General features: G+C 32.6%; 1 protein-coding gene across 1 annotated transcript in view; it reads left to right on the top strand.

The window, feature by feature from the left end:
* Positions 1-16679, top strand: part of LOC125068355 (dorsal-ventral patterning protein Sog) — a 70296-nt gene continuing 53617 nt past the window's right edge. The window contains exon 1 of the mRNA XM_047677456.1: positions 1-360. Within this exon, the coding sequence (XP_047533412.1) occupies positions 234-360 (127 nt within the window). The 5' untranslated portion in view covers positions 1-233. The remainder of the gene's footprint in view (positions 361-16679) is intronic.

Below are 16679 nucleotides of genomic sequence, written 5' to 3'. Positions count from 1 at the left end.
CCCCTCGCCCGCACGAGCTGGGAAATCGCTCTTCGCTCGCCTCAGTCTGGCTCGGCCGTCGCACAGAAACGACGCGTACGAGTTGCGCGCTACACTCGCCACTCGCGAGCCTCTGCTCGAATAAAAACTTCATCTGATATTCGAACGAAAAGAGCACGCGCGGCGAAAATAGTGAGCTCGTGGCCGGGACTGTCGATAAGAAGGTGGGAGAACGAGTGGTAGGTGCAGGCAGTATGATGCTGCCTGCGCTGGCGCTGCTGGTGCTGCTGACGCTGGCCCCAGCGGGGCCCGTAGCAGCGCGTCGTCATGCACCTGACTTACGGGAGGACGAGCCTGCGCGTCGCACTACACGCCCTGCCGGTATGTCCAGGCGACTATCACTCTTACACGAGGGCAATTAAATTCAGATTATAATCAATCTTTCGTGTATAAATCATTCGTCGTTGCATTGCATACTCGTCTATATTTGATGCACCGACTATTAAATAAATATACGCGATGTATGAAGAGTGGATTAGAATGTTTATGTAAATAATTACATTCCGCATTTGCTGACCTGGTAAGCGCGACACGATTAATTAAATCGTGTTAGTTAACAAAACGGCGTTGTGAGGGGGCTAATCATACTGTAATTCGTCATAGAACGGTTTATTGATATTTTGACGATGACGTATCGTTATCATTTCGATATCACCGGTATGATGGGATAATAAAAACAATGCCACGTGAGAGCGGTGATCGGCTTTCTTCTCGATGCCACGCACAGAGAAATGTCAAGTGATCTATTTTTGACGCGTGATAAAAGTTATCTTTTTTATCGGCCAAAGACTTCGAGAAGGACATAATATGTATATGTACTTTATATTGAATGCTATGATTGTTTGTATTTTTTACTTTACATTTTTCTGATATCATTAACTTTTAATACGATATAATCTTAAAAAAAAAAGAAATTATCGTAGTAGGGGTTGAAATGCATGAAATATTTATTTATCATTTGTTTATTAAACATATTCATCTATGAAACAATAGCGGAAAATTACTTTTAACGTTATTAAACATAATATCAACACGCAAACATGTAGGTAATAAAACTTTTAATTAAATAATATCATTCCATTGATCTCAGTCATAAAGCAAAAAAGGGTATTTATACACAGATCAAGACAGATACCAGGTTTCATTCGAAGGCTAAATTTAATTTTATGCTACTTTTTTATAATTTTGTATTTTCAAAATGCGTGTGAATATATCATTAATGCCAATTAAGATAATATTATAAATACATGTGTAATTATAACGACCAGATACGATACATATACGTTTGATAAATTAATCGATAGCCAAACCAATGCATATCATATTATAATAGAGATAACAAGAATTAATTTGCTTTTGCCGTTCCTGCTTTACTTAAAATATATTACTTATAAAATTATATTTAATTTTTTTATTTGTACCTAATTTATACAAATAATTATAAAATACGTCTAGTATTTATTATTAAAGATAAACTTTACACTGATTATTTAAAGGTGTATGGATTCAATTAATGTATACCAGAGAATACTATCAATTAGATATTTTATTTTTGTAATAATGTTTTTTAAGTAGAACGTACAATGTATCCTTTTTATTTCGTAAACACTCAACATAAACATGGTACGATTTTGCAATCTTATCGCGATTGACAGGCAAAACGTAATTTTGCAAAAGATTTGGATTCGCCTACATTAGCCAATTTCATTTCGTAACAATTATTATCACTTAGATAATTCTTTTATCTTGATTTTCCATACCTACTTTTTAGTTATAACTTCTTATCTAATTGGTCGCCAATGTTTATGAGATTGCATATAATCTTAGATAATTCGATTTCATCAATTTATAGTATAAAGTTTTTGTTGATAAAATTACGTGTTACTCATAAACAAAATAAATTTTCTTAATAGCAGAGTGTTAAGATTTTATGTGTTTTGATTTATTTATATTTTATAAAAGAATAGTATGTTATGTTCATTTACCTTTTAATGAATTTGGTAAATGTATAGCGAGGACGTTTACATTTTGCGATAAAAAGTATTATAACCATAAACTCAACATTACTACATTAAAATATTATGTCATTCGTCATCAGATTGTTTTAGAGATATGAATTCTGAAAAGTATTGACATACACATATCACACAAGATAATGCAACTTGTGATGACTAGAATCTGAGAATAAAAACTTCAATCACGATTCTGTCTTTTGAATACCCGGAATTGTTTTATAATCATTATTCGAATTGTGAATATTTGCAAAAAAGTAATTATAATTTTGGTGTATTTCTATAGCAACGGATGTCTTTTATATATTCGATTTATAGATGAAAGTGATTTAACGTATTTATAAAATATAAAAGATCAATATCAGCGGAAAAGGCTGTAAGCATTTGTTTACTATTTATCTGCAATCCGAGCAAATGACCAGCTTCAAGATGGTTTTGCGGAAACGTTAAAACATACATAACATAAACATATGTACGTTAAAACATAAATGTGTTAAATTAGTTATAAGCGTTTGATTAAAAAAAATACTTTAGGAAGAGAATATTGTTGAAAATATGTAGATTAAAATTTCTCGAAGAATCTATCATCTGAATTTTATATGTTATGTGGTTGTGCTAAATTAGTAACGATAAGTTGAAGGAGTGTCTATGTTATTTGATTATTATTATTATTAGTCTAGTAATTATAAAAGTTTTAAAAACATAAAAATCGCCTCGCACATCATCGCTATCATTAATGTTTTCACCTTGAATCTACTTTCTCGGCTTTGCGTTCATAAAATTACAAAATATTTTATACATTTAACCTTGTCTGAGCGCCAGGACGATGTCATATAACATAATAATTATAATAGACACCAAGGACATTTAAAGCGTGATGTTAGCTATCAGTGACTCACTCACTCTCTTGTCAACTTTCATTCATTTTTTTTTTAAAGGATAAAAGTAAAGTTTGGCAAAATATCTCAAAGAATGTGCCAAAAAATAATTTTACTGAGAAGAGAAAAAAGTTGTCTTCGGCGTCTAGACGATACAGCGAGACGCGACGTGACGGTTATAAATAACAAAACATATAACATTTTTTAAATTTTCGTAAATAATGTCTACATTATTTGATTATGCGGAAAATGAACCAGTAACGAAATGAAAACATTGTGAAAATAACCTACATTTCGATGTCACAAAGGATTAATGAGATATTTGTAACAATCAACACACGCAGATATATTTATATTTATTAATGTTATACATATGAATATTTTTTACGGGTTTTTCCTTCTTTCACAACGAAAGAGCAACCGATTAAATTTATTTTTTCAAGACGCTAGTAAATTGCGAGTCAAACTCGTGTTGAGAGGGTTTCGTGCTATAAAGATAGAATATAAGAAGAAACATATGTATAATATAATGGAGATAAATTTTCCTCGAAGAAACGACAGAACTCAGATAGAAACAGAAAATATTTTTTGGTAATAACTTAACATTATTAAAAGAAAACACTTCAAACGCACTAAATTTTACTTTGATTTAGTCATATAATCTTTTTACATGTTTTACTGACATGTGCTTAAATAAAATACTAAATTGACAATATCCCGATTCTTATCCGAGAGTCAAGTTAATGAAATCACTTTTAACAGCATTAACCACTACCTGGGTACTACAGTACTCACTAGATCAATTGAACTTCCTAAATCTTGCTGAAATGTAACTTATTTTGCTTTATAATTCAAACAGTTTTATAGAATATATAAGTTACCTTTTAATAAAAAAATTGGCGGAATTTCGATCTAAGATTATTAACAAAAAAAAAAAACATTTTAAATGGAACATTAGCAATAAATAGTGTTGACAGAAAAATGTGTTTGACGTACATATAAATACAAAGTGCAGTATTAGTAGCAGTGAAGTTTAGTTGACTTAGTTATTCGTTGGCTATGTTTATTATAGTTTAGCTAAATGTTTGGAGCTATTGATAGAGAGAAAATAAAATGGTAATGCAATTTGTTATTTATAAAAAAAGATAATTACGTATAATACAATGAAATTGATGTATCCGCCTGTGTAGGTGTGTCTTAATACATCTTACTGAAGGCTCCACGTGTTTTATTCTTATATGTTTATTTAAATGTCTTGTAAATATATTACTTGCATATAACTTATATGCATATATTTGTGTAATCAATAGGATTAGTGTGTTTTAAACAATCAGCTAAAGCTACTAAATAAGCGATCCGATATTATTATACGCCTTACGTCGTTTTTCTTAAACAATTTGAAACATACTGTAATTTATCGGAAACACTTACTAATTTAAATTGTAAGCTAAAAGAGTAAATGTTATTTGCAGAGGACGTTTAGTTTGTTATTTATTTTGATAGGGTTTAACACTGTGCGTCAAATAATTCGGTTTTAAGTTATCGGGTAGTGGGTAAACGCCAAATGGTGCTTTAGGTTTGCATTAGGTTCGAATGGCTAAAACACAACCGTATCGATAAAATCAGATCCCTGATTCAAAGTGTAACAAATTTAAACTGTTTTCGTTGCGTATGCATGAATTTCTTTAAAAACTAGTTTGAAATATTTGCAGATGCACAAAAAATTATTTAAAAAAAGCTTAATTTATTAAAGTTAAGAATTTTTCATTGACATAGATAAGAAACAGGAATTCGCTTTATTAGTAATTTTTTTTTTTTTTTTTAACTCGTCACTAAATAATGCACAAGAGAGTTGATTATTAACATTTTAATAGTACATCTACTAGTTCAGTGTTTATGATTGTCGTATTCAGGAAGTGGGCGATATTGATGGTATAAAATTAAATGTCAATTTCCACCTACTGCATTCATCTTACTAAGCTAACGTTCAATAAATTGACGTTAGGTTCGTGTGGGGGCGGGTCTATAGAGACGATTCACAAAGGACAAGTCATAAAGAAATTTCTATTCATAATTATTTAATCGTTTGAATGGAAAATATTTAAATGATACGATTAATTGACTCGAAAATTATGTGAAGTCAACGCTGACCGGTTAAATAATTAAATAATTCCGATCACATTTTATTAGTCTAGGAAAGATAAGATTATACAAATTGTTACACTTTAATTATATGAAACTATAATTAGATATTATTCATTATATGTTTTTGGCACAATGATTTTATCAAATGATCTCGTAACCCGAAGGCGGTAATGTATCAATAATATTACTAATAAACTCGATATGCACACATTATAATGATCCCATTTTTGATATTTTACGTGACATTTTTAATTAGTAGTTCCAGCATTTTCATAACCTTAATCTACGAGTGGTAGGACTATGCGCATACCCGTCTGGGTTGGTACCATTGATTCATTAACTATTTACCGCTAAACTGGTATTGCTGTGTGCATCTTTGAATGGCGAGTGGGCCAGTGTAATTACAGACACAAGGAACATAACATCGAAATATATATATATAAAAAATATATATAAAAATAGAAGTTTTGCCGTATTTTCCTTCGATTTCTAGTAAAGCTCATTGTAATCTCTCATCGGAAACCGCAAAGAACTGTCGTAACACTAAAACAGATTTATGTTACGTTAATGGTCACTCAGGTTTTAATTATTTGTACACACTGCGGTAGACGTGTTTATTTAGTATGTCAATAGTAACATTATATGATATTACAATTACATAGTATGACTGATTTTAAAATATGAGCATGATTTAGCGTAGACATGATTTTTTTATAAATACCTACCTTTTCTAATAGGTAATATGATATGTTAAAAAGTGCCGCTTTTTGTGTGAAATATGATACTTGATAAATATTATAAAAACGTCGATTTGAAGAGATTAGCAAATGGCTTCTCTTTGGGTAGCTAACATTAGGTATTCGTTATATTATTTAAAAAAAAGTTAAACATTTCAAGATGATAGATTAAAATCTCACATATTGCTTCTAATTGATATATTAAATAAATACAACATAAACAGTTAGAGCTCAGAGCCAATATGGTCGGTGGAAATGTAGTGTGTCACTAGTGAATACGTAATGTTGCACACATGTACACTTGAGAATAATCCTGATTTCTGGAATGTTTATGCATTTTATTATACAAGATTGTTTGTGTAGCGCGTTGCATTTGGAATGAAAATGTGTTTGCGCGTCTCTGATTGCGTGACATTGTACGACTCCGTCGGGTAATTGTCATAATGTTGCCTTTTTACACACATATAGTATACGTGTATTGTTAAAGGTAAAACGGTAATGACCTACGTTGGATATGATTATGATAATAATAAGCAAATACTCTTTTCACATTTTTTGTTTATTTGAAAATATAGAAGATTATTAAATTTAAACAAAATGCTTTTATTGTGACATTGACATTGTTAGTCAGTCAGTTAAATTTCATATCAATCGAGCTTTTGTCTACTTTCGCCTACTCTAGTTTTAGTAAATTCACCCATTGTTCTAAGAATGTAGATAGGTAGAGCATTAAGAGTTGTGTCACATTTTAAATTCAATTATGAATGTAAGGAGAGTTTTGGCAAACGCGATTAAAACGATACGATGTATTGCAAAGCGTGAAGTGTAATGTCGTAAATCGTGGTTGGATTGCGTTATGTCGGTGGCTGTCGCAGGACTCTTATGTCCAATTCAGTGTATGGTTCATTGCCCCGAAGCTTGCGCGTAACAAACGATCCGTTGAGTGACGTCACGTCATGTGCAATGCACTCGTTGCAATGAGCTTGGTCCTGCGCTAAATCTTAGCTCATATTTGAACCATATAAAATCGAGGCTCAACATAATAGTGACCTGTCTGAATTCTTATTAGGATATATAAAGGTAAGGAATGGATTGGACGAATGGATTGTTTTTTAAAGATTAATAATTAAGCTGATCATTTAGTTTTAAACTGACAAATATATTCAAAGAAGTATCTGTGCATACTATATGTATCATTATGTATAGTATCTGGCACATCTAGAGACAATCTGGGTATTTTTATAAATATTAATTTCGCATATAAGTTCCATGTTTATTAATGTTATATACCCGGTTTTTATTTTTTATATGTAACGACTACATTCGTTCGGCAATAACCGATCGCTATTCAGCCAATAAAACCTATCCCATAATTTTGTACGTCACATACATGCGATTTGGAAATTTACGAAACGTTCCTTTTTACGCTTCCAATGACACCTAGTAGACATTTACTATGCTTATTTTGAGGCATTCAACCGAAATATTAACACAAAAATCTATCTGCTTCAATATTTTTACTAATTATTAATCCATCAATCATTGACTGAGTCTTGGTCGTATAAAACCTTATAAGTAATTTAATGATTATTATTAATGATAAAAGCATTTATTATATTTAATAATAAACAAGCATAATTATAATCTGGGTAATCATTTCCAATAGTTTATATTCCGTGGAAGAAAAGGTTTAAAGCCATACGAAGTTTGTAGTCCATACAGGAGCTATGTAGATATTATATTAATGCACAATTATGTTTCAACAATAATATTTATTATAAATGCGATTTTTTTTTTACGGTGATAGGTTATAATTTTAATATTCAAACTTTCCAATTCTAAACGAATAGTTCAGACGTGTGAAGAACCAGCGAAGAAAACTCAGCGAGAATATATTTTTTACTAAATTCAATAATAATATATTGTGATGGGGTTTTGCGCTAGCAAGAAGGTTTAGGTACCACCCACTTATCACACATTGTAAGGCCAAACAGCAATACTTAGTGTTGTTCAATATTTTGAAGGGTGAGTGAGCCAGTGCTACTACAAGCACAAGGGAACATAACATCTTAGTTCCCAAGGTTGCATTGGTGATTATTTCTGTTAAAGTACGAATATCATTTGCCAGTATACCAACTTATATGACAAAAAAAAAGAAAAAAAAATCTCAAGGTCATTATCTAAGCAGTCTATTAACGTAATAAATGTTCCAGCTGTAACTAATATTTTTACTAAATTTGATAGTTGCACTTATACGAATAGCAATATGTAATATACGAGATGTAAAATGTGTGTAAATTTTTGAATATATTCATAGTAAATATCTAATAAAAATATTTTTTGTTTTGCCAACGACTAGTGAGCTCTCACCAAATATTAACGCACTTAATTAACGCACAACGAACTCGCTTCCACGAAATTAATCGAGGTCAAAGAATTTGAGTGCATACGTCTCAATTAAATTCGCCTCAACGTTATTAACTAAAATAATCATTACTTTAAAGTATTCAGTTATAATATTTATCCTTTACCAGAACTCTTACTCACGTCGAGGGTCGGTCGGGTCGGTATCGGTGTGCGTAATCACACGCCGCCTTTTAGATTCGGACAATAGGCATTAATTTTGAAAACGCGAGATAGGAATGTTGTCGGCGCAGATTCGGGCAGGTAGAATTTTTAGCGCCTTTATGATCAGATCCTGGCGTGTCATACGCCACCCACGGTTCTAATTAAGCCGGTAGCCAACAAAGGCGCCGGGCTGACCATAACGCTGTCGGATTATGCGGCGCGAGACGGGCGGGTCGTCGGCCGGAGGTGCCCTCGCGTGCTACAATTGCACACAATACGCCCCCGCACGACCCGAGAGACCAAAAAGTTAGAAAAGTGTGGCACGGTGGGACGTTACGCCCGCGCGATACCATCTCGGCGCCACAGCCGCCGCCGCCCGCGCGCCCTGGGTTACTCGACATTTAATTTTGACCACTTTGTAACTGTCCGTGTAACCCGTCGACTTAGTTCGACGGTCGAAGAAGGTGCGGGGTTCACTTAATTAGAAATTTACTTTTAAGGACCTGTGAATTATTACATACCTTAGAAAATTTGAATCGTTTCGGACTCAATACCGAGAATCGATATATGCGACACCGAAAATTGAGCGATCTGATTTATTTTATGGACTCTTTCGGTCTTTCGGGCTTCAAATCGCTGATATGATCGCGTTTATCTTAATCGATAATAAAAGTTTTCGATAAGATACAAATACGGGGGAGCGGATTCTTCGGGTGAATTACGGAGTTCCTCCCACGTACGGTCGCCGGCTTGTTATGAACTTGAATTAAATGAATGACGCAGTTGTATGAATGGCGCGGCAATGAATGTGAGTCGGAAGTGCAAGCCGCGCTTCAGCACGCTAGTCGATTGCGCCGATGCACGTGCATCCGTTCTTCGGTTCTTAGCTGTGCTTGAGCAGTGCTGCTCCAAGGAAACTACTGTCATCCTAGAACAAGAAGATGTAAAAACAATTAATAATTTAGATATAAAATGTGAGAGTAGTTATTTTGGAACTGCTCTCAAAATTAAAAGCGAAAGTTAATGGGAATGGAATTCAATGGCCAATATTACTAACTATTGTATAATCATATTATTAGTGCCATAATTATGTCACAAAGAGGGAAGGAATTAAGTATATTTCATTGTAATAAAATAAAATATCCTTGAATATGTTTTTGGATCGATTATATTTTAAAAATATCGATAATTCGTAATAGAATTTACAGAAATTGAATATTTTGATAATACAATGCATGATAATTCAGAGATTTAAATCAATCAATCAATCCTCTTATGTGAATATATAGATTTGTTTTTGAAATGTGTTTCTGTTATAATTATATTATAAATTAATATGATAGTATGTACATGACAGGCTTAAATAAAATTAGTAAGTAGTTTTTTTGTAAGTAGACTTGGCAAAACTTTGATGTAACCTTCGCTGAGATAACACTCATCAGTCAGGTATAAGCGCAACGTAAACTAAAATTGTCTTTAGTTCTAGCAAATGTCTATAAACATTCGTAAAAATTTAGTAAATACTAAAAATATAAGTCCTCAAAAATAAAAAAAAGCTAAAGCTGTTTAGCTCACGGGAACCATTTTGGTGTAATTTTCTGGTAGCAACAGAATAAGGACGAGTTGTTTATTGCAATACTGTTTTAAGTTTCAACATAACTAGTTTTTAGATCGAATATAATACGTTTTTCAAAACACGTAACAGATTGTATAGTAAAATATGTAAGTCGTAATTTTATAAATGTGCGCTCTATTGCGGCAGAAAATTAGTATATTCAATAAATATCTTTTGGTAAATTATTTCATACTTCTAAAAATACCTATACCTTTATACAAACGGAATTGCGTAGCGGAAAACTTGTGTTTACGTTTAAATCGACGATCATACGATATAAGTTTACGTAATTAAGGCAACCGTCGCTTTAATCTATGATTCATTTTCTCATTGGAATGTTCGCTCGCTCGTTCAAAGAGGATTTACTTTAGAACACTCGCTTATATGTGTAATTCGCTATCATCCAAATTACCTAATACACGCCTTATCATGTTAGTTTGATTACAGTCTGTCATTGTCAAATATACAAAATACATGAATGTAGAAAGAAAGATTGATTAAATAAGTAAAATCAAATATATATACGTCATTTATGTGTATAAAATGTTACATTTAGTTGTACGTCAAGTTACATCTCTAAAATTAACATTTTTTTCAACATCTTGTTAGTAATATTTATTTTAAATTTTGATCATCTTTGTAAGTAATACTCTGAACAATTGCAAAAGTTGCGAACACATAAATCGCTAACTGTTTGTAATTGCATGACGAATAACTTGAACCATGTTGACATTTTCACATATGATCATCTATTGTTATTATTTATTAGCACATCTTCAATATACTACCCAACATGACTGTACATAATTATATCTTAAATATATTTCAATAATATGGCTATAGATGATTTTTTTCATAATAAGCCAAGAGAAATCATGTAACGGGAATCTAAAGAATTCCATATTCCATTCGACCTTGATATGTCGTTATTAAATAAGTCTGTTTCCTAATCCTAATAAAGAATATTGCTTATAAAATTAAATCTAAATTTGCCTCTTTGACATTTAAACGTAAATAGTGCAATTTACCCGTCAATAAATTGTACGGACGCGTACGGAATCGTGATGTAATGCTAATAATGGAATTTTACCTAGAGATCGTCTATGATCGAGTGCTCTTCGTAAAATATATATTTATTAGCAAATTCCTTATTTTGTTCTGATATAAGTCTACAGCGGGATATTTTCTAAGGCGGATTTTTTTTTCGGGACTGTTTTTTGTTGAAATACACTTAAAAATTCTGGTTTCACTTCATTGATTTAGAACGAACATGTTAACATTCCTTTTGTGTGTGTATCTTATTATATTTTATATGTTTATCTTAGTAGGAACTGTAATATAGGCAGCGATTTGTTTGAGCATATTCTTTTGTATATATATTTGTCGCTATTTTTATTAAAACCAAAATTAATAAATAAGTATTTCATAATTAATTGATACAGAATTGCGACCGTATTAAGTTACTTTTGTAATCCCTTTCAATATATTCACAGATTTCAATTTTGTGCTTCTATTTAGAATTGGAATTCGGTTAGTTGTAACTATTAAGTTGTGTTAGCTAAAAATTAAGTAATTCGAACCATCTCATGACAGGCGTGGCCTAATAATCACAGATTGCTTTGCAAATGAATAAATTAGCAATAATTTATTATTAATACTACGTCATGTTTTCCAAATCATGTCGTGACAAGTCATGGTAGACGAAACTGTTAAGGGTTTTCTTAGCTCTTTAATTATATTTAATAATTCATTTCTTAGTATGTTGACCTTTAACTAATAGGTTAAAGGACATTGATAATATTTACATTATTATTTACAAATAGTTAATTATTATCTATTGATAAATTTGATCACAAATCAATGTCAAGTTTATCTTAATAAATTGAATTTTACCGAATATAATTTTATTACGATATTGTAATAATGAGTTTGTAACGAAGTTCAAAATATTAATACAGATTATAAAATACAAATATCAATGACTGTACTTAATGCTGGTGTGTTATGTAAAGTCGAAAAGTGTATAAATTAAATTTATTTCATTCATTTCCGTTCAACCAACCAGTTGCTATTACTACGTAATAAACGGAAGTGCTCACAATAAAGCAATCGGGTGCACGAATGATCTCCGGATGCTTAGAATGGCCATCATTTCACAGTATAGTATGTATAGGACTTAAACGATGATACTATAAATGGCGATTTTTGTATTGGTACAGAATGACATTGGTAGATTTTCTGTTAGTAAGGAAATATGACTGACTTAATATAATTATTTAAAAAGGTGAAGGAATGTAGGTAATCAAATAATATTAATATTAATTTTTTTTTTTTTTTCGTTTTTTCATATCTTGGAAAATTATTGCAAAGATGCGCAGTCATTCGCAATAAGATATAAAAAAATACACTGACGATGCTACTAACAATCCAGGCTTAATAAATATTTATCCGCTTCCACTTCTCGCCAAACGGCACACTTAAAATCATTCACAGAGCCCCATTTGGCGCCCAATGTCAATTTTGCAGATTACCCATCGTTGGAAAGTTTCAACAAGCACTCCTATCGAATGCTGTTATGCGAATAACACGCTTATTGTATAGGTATTAATTGCAATAACTGTGTGCTGCAAAATTGTTTGTTCATGCAACGCGTAATGGATCCGAGCACTCTTCTCAATCGCTCGCGAAACGTGTTATGGATAAATGCTAGTGTGACTTTCATATCCTTACTGCTTGAGAGTTTGGCTCGCTGCACTTAGTACCTTATTGGTATAACCTATCCTGTTAATACTTAATAACAAATTATAAATAAGCACACTGGATGTTAAGAAAATATAGATTATTTTTAAAATAAATAAAACTGCGAATTTATACCTTGAATTTATAACCTTAGAGAAATCATGATTTTTTTTTTGTATAAAATGGCGGCCCACCCAGAGCATAGTCGGAAATATCAAAATTTCCGCGAAAGTTGGAGTATTAATCGCTACAAAAATTGTTCAATTTAAATTGTGTTTGATTTTCTGACAGAATTGCAAATAGTTGCAAGTGGGTACAATAATTGCCAAGTTTTTCAATAAAAACGTTATAAATTGTTCTCTTTAAAAAAAAAAAATACGAACCGATATTTTCATCATAAAATTATTCTTCTTCCGTTTAATTCTTAGAGCTAACACGTCCGCTTTCGAATTGACGATTTAATAACCGCAACTTGAAGATTTAATAAGGACGTCGTAACCTGATGTCGTCTCGCTGTCTACCGAACGTATGTCTGTCATTATAATCTTTCTACGATACGTTTTTATTATATTTAGTCTCAGATTATTACAATAAATCATGACAAATTGTTTCAAATGAATAGGTAGATAGGTAAAGCGCAAATTAACCTAGAAGTGTATTATAATGAAGGTACGACTAACCTGCGTTAGCGCAAGGGGTCACGTGTATATCTAATTTATTTTGAACTCGTCTATTGTCATAATTTTGTAAAGTGACATTTCTAAATAGTGACTGAAATAAAATTATCTATTTCATAAAATTGTTTATTCATTTATAAATTGTTTTGAAAACCACAAACGTTAATGAAAGCGTTTACTCGACACTCCACATTCATGTTTATAAATAAAGTAGTGTGTTATTATTTTATTACAAAATATTATTATACAAAATGCGATCGACACAGCAATATCAAGTAGCAGGTAAATAGTAACGTTTGTGTTAGTTCAGCTAGATAATGTTCTGTGAATATCATTCTGTGAACACGGTCCTATTTAGAACTTGTACGGGACGAATATTTACAGTTTTATACGTTGTGTAAAGTTGGTTAATTGATGTTACCAAAAAATAGTTACTGGGTTTTTCTATATGGAGTGATAACCCAATAACTCAGGAATTCTTACTCGCAATCAGGAGTTTGATTCTCACTAGCGATCCTCTGAAAGCACCTAAAGTTGTTAGTACTGCTCTTGATCTTATCTAAATTGCCATCCTGTCTTACTTTATGAGTAAGGGAATAGTGATAGTTATTTGTTCACACCCTTGTGTATTGTCTTTATCACTGATATATGTAAATGGTTAGTCTTGGGATTGACTGGTTGCCTAAATTTGGTTAGGAGGACTTTATTATTACTATTAAGGCTTAGATGACAATGGGTGTTTCGGCATTTAGCTGAGTATACGCATATAGCATTCGATTCTATAAACGATCTTGCAATTTTGCTCGGAAATGTTATCGAAGCTGTGAACATATTCGGATCTATCACGTAGCCAAGCAGTAGTATAAGTTGCAAGTCAAGTCGAAAATACAGGCCGATTATTTCTAAATAGGCTGTCCGGTTGTACAGTTGCACTCCTTAGATGGTCGGTTGGCGCCAGTTTCTCTCGCCTTGTACGCCGCTCGCTAGTACGTTAGTTAATGATCGATCCATCTCGGATATAATCAATCGGACAATTAATAAATATTAAAAATAATATACAACATATCTGTTTACTAATATTAAAGTTTTTTATTACTCTCTGTTCAAGCATTGCAGTAGAGATTTAATTTGTATAATTTTATAAATTATAAATATAAATAAATATTGGACAACATCACATATATTACTCTGATCCCGATGTAAGTAGCTAAACCACTTGTGTTATGGAAATCAGAAGTAACGACGGTACCACAAACACCCAGACCCAAGACAACATAGAAAACTAATGAACTTTTTCTACATCGACTCGGCCGGGAATCGAACCCGGGACCTCGGAGTGGCGTACCCATGAAAACCGGTGTACACACTACTCGACCACGGAGGTCGTCGAATAATTATAATATATTTATACGTAAAAAATCAGAATCTCCTTAACAGGAGACTATCAATTTATCAAGCAAATATATTAAAATTTTAAGACCTTATTGTAACTTCATAACGTAAAATAAATTCTTCAGTGTGACGATTATAGACCACGGCGAGCGCACGAGACGATATAAAAATGATATAAAACACTTTGGGTGTTTCGGATGAATCTAAATCCCGCGAACCGCACAATGTCAAAATATTGTCAAAGTGAATTCCTCTTGTCCAATATATAATAATGATTTTCCACTTGGCAATAATCCTAGCGATTTATTTCGATCTCGGTAGATATTAAACCGCATACCGCATTTATCTAGGCGTCGGTCACTTTAGTTCGGTAGTCGGTTGTTGAACCTCCTTCTATAAGATGGGATAGGTTGAGACTGGCGGGCGACTGAGCGAACGCATTCAGTTTCAGGTATTTGTTGCGTCGAGGATGGCGGCTGGGCGTCTCATTGTCGTTTTCGTATATTTAGTGGTGTCGACGCGTCACTCTCTCGTCCGGAAGCGTCTGTCGTCGGCGCGTGTAACCGGCCACCTGCACCCGGACACGTACAGTTTACATCCATACTGACTATCCACTAAGCAGATGTAATTTGGCAAAATCCTGATAGACGTCTGCCCGGTCAATCTGCGAATTGTCACGTCTAGTGTTGCACGTAATTGTTGACGCATTTTGTAATTTATTGACGTCGACCGCCTCCCTGATCACAATAATGCTATAAATAGGCATTGAATAATGACCACTCACGAATATAATATTTACAGCATATGCTTTCGTTCATATTATAGTTATATCATAAATTATATTGGTACAATAAATTAACATTACAAATAGAAATATGTCTAAGACGCGCTGTATTCATTGATTGTTATATTACAAAAAGCCAGACGGTATTGTTTATTATGTAACTGTCATTTCTTAATCTATCAGACGATAATTAGAAGATACTACGCCCACGCCGCGCCCACTTCTGGTCATCGGTCAAACTGTCTTACAATATTGCTGACCAATTTACTTATTTATATTTTATCTAAACAAATGTATGTTGAGTGGGAGCCACTTTGTCGTTATGGACTGATAATTGGTCAGTTTTAACAAATGTCTATAGGAAACCAGTAGCTGGATTCTGTGATAAGTTATTGTGGATTTTTCATTTCTTAATTTAGTAGCAATATAAATTTCTTCTTAAGAAATTTTATCAATGAGTAATGTATTTTCTTTTCTTTTATGTATAATAAATAATTATATCACTAATTAGTATTAGTGAAGGGGCAAATGTCTCGTGTTTTTACTGGAGCTTTAGTAAACAGTAAAAGGTCAAACAGCAGCGGTAACCTCCGATAGTGCTTATGTCTAATCTTGAAAATATTTTAATTATAGTATTATTTACTACGTTTTTTCACTAATTTTTTTATCAAATATATAAAACTATTTATCAAGTGTTGATTATCTCAAAACAAAAGTGCATGTTACTGTATTAGATAAAACCAAAATTCAACAACTCATTTTTTCCATTACATAACATACATAAGCAGCCCGTAAATGTCCCACTGCTGGGATAAAGGCCTCCTCTCCCTTTGAGGAGAAGGTTTTGGAGCATATTCCACCACGCTGCTCCAATGCGGGTTGGCGGAATACACATGTGGCTGAATTTCGTTGAAATTAGACACATGCAGGTTTTCTCACGATGTTTTCCTTCACCGCCGAGCACGAGATGAATTATAAACACAAATTAAGCACATGAAATTTCAGTGGTGCCTGCCTGGGTTTGAACCCGAAATCATCGGTTAAGATGCACGCGTTCTAACCACTGGGCCATCTCGGCTCTCATTTTTCCATT

Source organism: Vanessa atalanta, chromosome 13 (genome assembly GCF_905147765.1).
Source record: "Vanessa atalanta chromosome 13, ilVanAtal1.2, whole genome shotgun sequence".
NCBI classification, from domain to species: Eukaryota; Metazoa; Arthropoda; class Insecta; order Lepidoptera; family Nymphalidae; genus Vanessa; species Vanessa atalanta.
Note: the sequence above shows the minus strand (reverse complement) of the source record. Positions and strands in the feature narration are given on the sequence as shown.